At 47.6% G+C, this 8581-nt stretch overlaps 1 protein-coding gene across 1 annotated transcript in view; it reads right to left on the bottom strand.

Moving 5' to 3' along the window:
• The window catches only part of PSMG1 (proteasome (prosome, macropain) assembly chaperone 1), a gene marked incomplete at its 3' end in the record, with an annotated part of 11415 nt that extends 3157 nt beyond the window's left edge, over positions 1-8258 (bottom strand). The window contains exons 1-5 of the mRNA XM_015417480.1: positions 8067-8258; positions 6649-6758; positions 5561-5712; positions 4156-4218; positions 406-604 (exon numbers count right to left, since the gene is read on the bottom strand). Coding sequence (XP_015272966.1) covers positions 406-604; positions 4156-4218; positions 5561-5712; positions 6649-6758; positions 8067-8197 — 655 coding nt within the window. The remainder of the gene's footprint in view (positions 1-405; positions 605-4155; positions 4219-5560; positions 5713-6648; positions 6759-8066) is intronic.
• Positions 8259-8581: the final 323 nt, after the last annotated feature.

Genomic DNA, 8581 nt, shown 5'->3' with positions numbered 1-8581 from the left:
GTCCCCGTCTTCTTTGACCTTCAATCTTTCCCAGTTTTTATACTATTCTATATACTATTTTATACTAATAGTTTTTATACTATTCCCATGTTATTACTGTTTTAATCCTTCCCATATCAGAACTGTACTGTTTTACTGGCTCTTGCTGCAATAAATTAGATCGATCAATCGATACCTAGTTAACAAACTGGGAGCCCCCCAGGGAGCGAGGGGAAGGCCAGCATTGCCAAGTGGGGACCTGGGACAGTTGTAGGGACTTTTCTGACCTGGAGGCCAGCCACAAGGCACAGGGAAGGCATGCGTGCCACGTTCCTTCATATATACCATGGAACTTATACAAGGCAATCCTGTCTTTTTTGTGCCAGAGGGACAAAAATGAGGGGGGAAATAGAAGTTATTACATACCTAGTGCAGGAAGATCCCTTACAATATTTGGTTGTTCTAGACGTGAGCAACAGACATTATCTTTGAACTGTTTTGTCTTTAATGCTTTCAGAAAAGGAGAAGAAAGCATTAAGGTTGATTCAGGCGTTTTATACTCTGTAATGGAAGATGTTGAAAAAACAGCGACTTGCAAGTCCGTCTTCTGCATGCACCCAAAAACCTAGAATGGAAAAACAGTATTCAAATAGATGGTGCGATTGTGGATCAGGTGCAACAGAGACCTTAGATCATCTTTTGTTATTTTGCCACCAGTGGATTGACGCCAGATCCCGTTGGATGACTCCTATTTTACATAGACATCACACCCCTTGTCTAACCCACCCTTTATAAAAATGGTACGACGTTACATTTCCTTTGCCATTCTGCACCGACACCAAGTCTCGTATTATGAGAAAAACATCACTGGTTTTTTAGAGAAAAAGATCAGAATCACGAGGTAGGTGGCTCAGTTAACCCACAGTACAGTATAGAAAGTCCTTTGCGACCCACAAACTTGAAACAGATGCAAGTTTGTTCGTGAAATTTGGCCAGCCTTAATAGATCGTTCTACCCATGGACCAGCTCCCGCCAGGCCTTCCTGTCTTCCGCCGTCCTCTGAAGTTTGCTCAATTTCATGTTCGTTGCATCTATGACACTGTCTAACCATCACATCCTTTGCTGTCCCCGTCTTCTTTGACCTTCAATCTTTTTTTTGTTTATTATAAATATTGTTTATGAATATGTTTATTAGTTTTTATTGTAAAAATGTTTGGTCTAAATTGTCTTGTAATTATATGTAATGTGGTTTATAGTAGATGTTTGTACGTTTGGCTTAAGACCTCTGGTCAATGAAGCTAATAAATGAAAGGAAAGGAAAAGGAAACCCTAGAATGGAAATTCCAAATCTCAGTATCAGGGAGACAGGAAGCAACTGTGATGGGGCCAATAGGCTATGTAACGAGAGCTTCCAGTAGGGTGAGATAAAGATATATGCAAGCAAAATAATCAATTGGATTGGGAAAACGAATCACAACAGTTTAAAAAAAAGAACCTGATATAATAGTATTGTGAATTAGTATGGTACAGTTCACAATACTACTGCAGGGGCCATTGCGTAGAAAAAGAGGTGCAGGAGCTCATTAGCATAATTCATTAGCATAAATTATTTGCATACGACACACCCCCTGACATCACCGGAAGTGTGTCAGCATGTGCCACACCCCCTGACATCACTGGAAGTGTGTCAGAAGGCAACACCCACCGCTCAGGCTCCACTGGACTGTTTGGGATTGCTAGCTATTGGGGGGTGGGGGGAATGGGCAGATCTGTCCTCGCGGAGGAGGGAGAGCTTGTACCTGAATAAAACTTGGTCTTAAAGGTGCCACTGGACTGTTTTGGGCCGGGGGGAGCTCTGCAACTTACCTCGCTGCTTCTTTTTTTAATTTTCATCACACATTATGCATTCAATGGCAGCTTATTGAATACATTACACACCTCACGTCACGTCCCTTTTTGAGTTTTCCAAGCTCAAGGGACGGACTGTGGTTCACGTGAAAAGTATCCGGGCAGGTCTCCCCCTGGGATTCAGTCCGCCTGGATCCAAAATTCTCACTCAGGACAGGTGCCGAGGATACTCCACACTCTGGTTAGCTGCTGCTGCTACTCAGAGCAAATGACCTTGAGTTCGATGGACCGGCAGAGCTTCTTGTGGGGCACGCCAGGAGAAGTGCTGAGAGTCAGGCCCCTCGGCCTTCGGTCGGAAAGAGGCAGCAGGTCAGGAGAGGAGAGGCGGAAGCAGAGGGCATCTTCAGTGCCCGTGGAGGTTGTCTTACAAGAGTTGCCCCCAGGTGAGCATGAAAAGGACACGGAATATCTCTTGGAAGCAAGTTCCTGTCCCTTCAAGGACCCGGCCCGTCCTGCTCCCCCAACATCCGCGATGCTCATCTTAGCGGGGAGGAAAGAATGCCCCGGCAGGAGACTCCTGGGCAACTCCATGAAGCCCTAAGGTCAGCTTCCCAGCCTCCACGCCGGACAGGAGAACCAAAGAGAGACCGCGGGATAAGTGAGTAGAAAACAGTCAGTGGTAACCATGATATATATTTTTTTCCAAAACAATTTATTAGGATATAATAAAAAGAAATGTTCAAACATATATCAAAACTTATACAATTATATATCCTTCCCTCCTCCCTTCCCCCCCCCCCTTCTCGGCTTCCCACAGTGCTCCAACCTCCAGCCCAATTCTTAAATTTTCTTCATGCCTCCCTATCTCCTTATTCACATCCACAGGTAACTTAACCTTCAACTGTTGTTCTTATACATTTATCTATTTTCTACTATCCTTTAATTTTCAATAATTCTCAAAGCAAAGTAAATTGTCCTTTACATCCCGGTATTTCTCCAAATATTTAAAGTCTTTCCAGTCTGCAAAAAATTCTTCTGCTTCCAAATTGTCACGTTTCCTTGTCATTTTATCCATTTCAACCATAAAAAGTAATTTTTTTAATCCATTCCCCAATTTCAGGGACATCTTGTTTCCAACATTGAGCATACGTCATTCTGGCAGTCGTGATCATATACCACATCAATGTCCTTTTTGCTATATTGACCTCTTCCATTTTAAGTCCCAAAAGTAGTATTTCCGGTTCTTTCTTGAACTTACATTTCACAATTTTTTCCATTTCTGCATGTATCTCAGCCCAAAACATTTTTGCCTTTTCACATGTCCAGGGCTTTTAAACTTTCCTGATAGCCCAAACTTGTCAGATCACGGAGCTAAGAAGGGTCGGCCCGGGTTAGTATTTGAATGGGGGACTACCAAGGAAGAGGCAGGCAATGGCAAGCCACCTCTGGTCATCTCTCTTGCCTTGGAAACCCTACGTGGGTTGTCACAAGGCGGCTGCGTCTTGACAGCACTTTCCACTGTCAACATACAGTGCAGTAGGTAAGAGAATGAGCTGTGAACCGAGGGATCCCAGTTCTAATCTAGCCTTCCGCAAGTTTACTAGGTGGCCTCGGGCAAGTTCCCCTCTCTCTACTTTGAGCCCCCCCTCATTTGCAATGAGGACAATAGTTCTGGCCTACCTTCCAGAGTCGTTGTAAGGATTCCAAGATAATACTTGCAAAGTGATCTGAGCAGGGCTCTTTTTGTAGAAAAAGCCCAGCAGGAACTGATTAGCATAATAGGCCACACCCAACAGCAGAAACTCATTCGCATATTAGGCCACACCCCTGACAGCACAGCTCATTAGCACATTAGGCCGCACCCCCATGTTACCAGAAGTGTGCTCATCCAGCCACACCTACCTTTCGCTTGTTATTCTGTTTACCTTGTTTGTTGTCAAAACCCAGGGACTTTTTTTGTAGCAGGGAATCCTTTGCATGTTAGGCCACACACCCCTAATGTAGCCAATCCTAATGAGTGTCTGCTGTTGGGTGTGGCCTATTATGCTAATGAGTTCCTGCTGGGCGTGGCCAACTTGGGAGCCAGCCGGAACTCTGTTCTTGTGCGTTCCTGCCCAAAAATAGCCCTGGATCTGAGGACTGAAAGTGCTACGTAAGTATACAGGCTATCAACCACAATGTTCTATAAGCAACACCAACAATGACGGACACTTCTAGACGAGTACTGAAGGAGGGGAAGGAAAAAGGAACTGGTGAATCCATCCAGAAATCAAGCATGTCTTTTTTTTTGGTGTGCCTATTCCTGGTAAACTGATTTCTCCCACCTACCTTTTCCAGCCACTGGAACTGTTGGTCCTCAGCCACAAAACAAGTACACTGGCACAGCAAAACCTGTTTAGGCAGAATAGAAATACTTCATGACCAGGTGCTACATGTCAAGGTGGTGTGAAGTGCTAAATCAAAGACTAGTCTCACTATAGAAGAAGAGAAGAGAGTGGATTTATACCCCCGCCTTCACGCGGAGTCTCAGAGCGGCTTACAAACTCTTTTCCCTTCCCCTCCCCACAACAGACACCCTGTGAGGTAAAAGAAGAAGAAGAAGAGACTGGATTTATACCCCGCCCTTCACTACCCAAAGGAGTCTCAGAGCAGCTTACAAACTCCTTTCCCTTCCCCTCCCCACAACAGACACCCTGTGAGGTAAAAGAAGAAGAAGAGATTGGATTTCTACCCCGCCCTTCACTACCCAAAGGTGTCTCAGAGCGGCTTACAAACTCTTTTCCCTTCCCCTCCCCACAACAGACACCCTGTGAGGTAAAAGAAGAAGAAGAAGAGACTGGATTTATACCCCGCCCTTCACTACCCAAAGGAGTCTCAGAGCAGCTTACAAACTCCTTTCCCTTCCCCTCACCACAACAGACACCCTGTGAGGTAATAGAAGAAGAAGAGATTGGATTTCTACCCCGCCCTTCACTACCCAAAGGTGTCTCAGAGCAGCTTACAAACTCCTTTCCCTTCCCCTCCCCACAACAGACACCCTGTGAGGTAAAAGAAGAAGAAGAGATTGGATTTCTACCCCGCCCTTCACTACCCAAAGGTGTCTCAGAGCGGCTTACAAACTCTTTTCCCTTCCCCTCCCCACAACAGACACCCTGTTAGGTAAAAGAAGAAGAAGAGATTGGATTTCTACCCCGCCCTTCACTACCCAAAGGTGTCTCAGAGCAGCTTACAAACTCCTTTCCCTTCCCCTCCCCACAACAGAAACCCTGTGAGGTAGAAGAAGAGGAGATTGGATTTCTACCCCGCCCTTCACTACCCAAAGGTGTCTCAGAGTGACTTACAAACTCCTTTCCCTTCCCCTCCCCACACCCTATGAGGTCGGTGGGGCTGAGAGAGCTCTTTCAAGAACTGCCCTTTCAAGGACGACTCTTGTCAGAACTATGGCTGGCCCAAGGTCATCCAGCAGCTGCAAAAGGAGGAGTGGGGAATCAAACCCGGTTTTCCCAGATTAGAGTCCGCGCACTTAACCACTACACCAAACTAGCTCTCTATACAGGCATTCACAAACAGCACCCATTTCTGTAAGTCTCCTTATCACTGGCAGCTGGTATGAATGGGAAGAGGCGGTAACTCCATGGCAGAGCACACGCTCTGTACCCCAGGATTATAAGGCAACTTCCTACGGAGAACTTGGGTGGTGGGGCTATATACACATACAACGGATATTACTTACTGTAGGATCTGAAACCAACTGATAGAACAAACAGAAAGAATCTGTTGGCAGGACATTGGTTGTGTTCGATGTTCTGCACCATTCATTCCACAACTTGACAGAGCCAACTACTTCCCAGTCTCCAGAATGCAAAACAAATGAGGACAAGAATGCTGTGAACAAAGGCAGATTTGCTTTATGTAGCAGTCGAACACTGTTGTTACATACAGGCAATGTTCCTCTAAGCTGTGGAATCTTGCGAGCAAAAATTCTACTTTGTGAGCTGCTGGCATTAAAAGTGTGAGCAAGCAATCTGACTACTGCATAAATTAGCTTGCTCTGGAGCCATCCTTCCTGAGCGAAGACAAAAATGGGTGAGCCGGAGGCTAAAAAACTGTGAGCTAGCTCACATGAACTCAGCTTAGAGGGAACACTGCATACAGGTGCTGTCAAGTTGCAAACAACTTATGACAACCCCAGCAAGGTGCTTTCAAGGCAAGTGAGAAGCAGAGGTGGTTTGTCATTGCCTTCCTCTGCAGAGACTTCCTTGGCAGCCTCCCGTCCAAGTACTAACCCTGCTTAGCTGCTGACATCAGGCTATACTATGCATCCTTCCCTCCCATGAACATATTAGGTAAAGGTAACGGTTTCCCTTGCCTGAAAGCCAGTCAAATCCGACTCTAGGGTTGCGGTGCTCATCTCCATTTCCAAGCCGAAGAGCCAGAGTTGTCCAAAGACGTTTCCGTGGTCATGTGGCCGGCACGACTAGAGCCGAGGCGCACGGAACGCTGTTACCTTCCCACTGAAGTGGTACCTATATATCTACTTGCAACTTCTTGCTTTCGAACTGCTAGGTTGGCAGGAGCTGGGGCCAGAGACGGGAGCCCACTCCGTCATGCGGCACCCTGGGTCTCGAACTGCCGAACTACCGACCTTCCGGTCTACAGTTCAGCCTCTTAACCACTTCAGCCACCACAGCCCCATGAACACGTTAGCATTATCCAAAAATTATTTCAGCTACCTGTGACACCCCAAACTTGGCAGAAGACTCTCACTGTGGTTAAACGTTTAAATAAAATACAAAGAACTCCTTGGTTTGTACTGCTTACCTGCTGCATTGTGTCCTACACCCAATATGAATTTTGAGCAAGGAAACTGAAGATCTGAAGAGCTTTCTGGAGATGCCCTGAATGCCGTGTTCCAGAGAATGTGGACTTCCCTGAGCACAAGAAAGAAAACAAGAGCCAACAATAACATTCTAAGCAAGAAAATGGACCCAGTAATCTAGGCAGGCTAAATACAAATATAGCTCATAGCAGCACCACTGATTAAGTTCTCCACCCATTTCCATAGAAAGCAACTTCCAGCAGACCACCAGGGAAACCGTAAAAAGGTAAAGGTAGAGGTCGAATCCGACTCTAGGGTTGCGGTGCTCATCTCCGTTTCAAAGCCGAAAAGCCAGCGCTGTCCGAAGATGTTTCCGTGGTCATGTGGCCGGCATGACTAAACCCCAAGGCGCACGGAACGCTGTTACCTTCCCACCAAAGTGGTACCTATTTATCTACTTGCAATTTCTTGCTTTCGAACTGCTAGGTTGGCAGGAGCAGGAACTAGAGACGGGAGCTCACTCCATCATGCGGCACACTCCGGTCTCGAACTGCTGAACTACCGACCTTCCACAGCCTGCAGTTCAGCAGTTCAGCGTCTTAACCACTTGAACCACCGCAGCTCCTTAACCTCCCGTATAACCCCCTTTTATTAGCACTCATGTGCTGCTTGGGATCACATCAGTGTTCCCTCTAAGCTGAGTTAGTGTGAGCTAGCTCACAGTTCCTTAGCCTCCAGCTCACGGGTTTTTGCCATAGCTCAAGAAGGATGGCTCCAGAGCAGTGTTCCCTCTAAGCTGAGTTAGTGTGAGCTAGCTCACAGTTTTTTAACCTCCGGCTCACACATTTTTGTCTTGGCTCAGGACAGATAGCTCCAGAACAAACTAATGTATGCATTCATGTCAGTAGCTCACAAAGTCAGATCTTTGCTCACACGACTCCACAGCTTGGAGGGAGCATGGCTCCAGAGCAATGTTGCCTCTAGGCTGAGTTAGTGTGAGCCCTCTAAGCTGAGTTAGTGTGAGTAATGTCAGTAGCTCACAAAGTCGGATCTTTGCTCACACGACTCCACAGCTTCGAGGGAGCACGGCTCCAGAGCAAACTAAATCTACGCAGCAGCCAAATCGCTCGCTCACAACTTTAATGCCACTAGACCACAAAGTAGGATCTTTGCTCACAAGACCCCACAGCTTAGAGGGGACACTGGATCACACCACCCTGACCCAGATCCCTGCCCGGTCTTCTTAGGTGCCGGTTGGTTTTCCATTGTGGTGGAAAGGCACTTTGCGCGCGCTCAGAGGCGCCACCGTCCATTGCAGCCTCCACGGTACTATTCAAACCCTGCTCTCGGGTGGTTGAGCCCCGGCTCCGATGAAGTTCAGACCCTTCGTCTGTCTGCTGCACCCCCACCCCCGCCTTGCCTTTTCTTCTCCAGCTCCAGGCGAATCTCTCGGTCTTCCGGCGCTTCCTCCCGCGCCGCCTCCTCCTCCTCCTCCTCGTCCACCCCAGCGCGGGATGGTGCCGCCACCACCTCCCCAAAGAAAGTGGCCATCCCCTTGCGCCGCCGGCTCAGTCCATGCGGAGACTGGCTCGTTTTCTTCCGGGTTAGCCAGCGTAGCTCTGCAAGGAGGGCTTGCAGTCCCGGCGAGCATGCTCAGATGCAGAGCTCCTCCTTAGCGCGGCCTCCTCCTGTGGCCCGCAGGTGATCCCTACGAAGTGCTGCGGACTGGCGCTTCTCCATCCTTCCGGACGTGGCGCTGAAACACGCTTGAAAGGCGCCTGCTGCATTGCAAGCAAGGCTCCCTCTAAGCTGCGGAGCCTCGTGAGCAACAATTCTACTTTGTGAGCCACTGGCATTAAAGTTGTGAGCAGGTGATTTGGCTACTGCATAAATTAGTTTGCTCAGGAGCCATCCTTCCTGAGCTAAGACAGAAAT

This window comes from Gekko japonicus, unplaced genomic scaffold, assembly GCF_001447785.1.
Source record: "Gekko japonicus isolate JY-2015 unplaced genomic scaffold, Gekko_japonicus_V1.1 scaffold3618, whole genome shotgun sequence".
In the NCBI taxonomy this organism is placed as follows: Eukaryota; Metazoa; Chordata; class Lepidosauria; order Squamata; family Gekkonidae; genus Gekko; species Gekko japonicus.
Note: the sequence above shows the minus strand (reverse complement) of the source record. Positions and strands in the feature narration are given on the sequence as shown.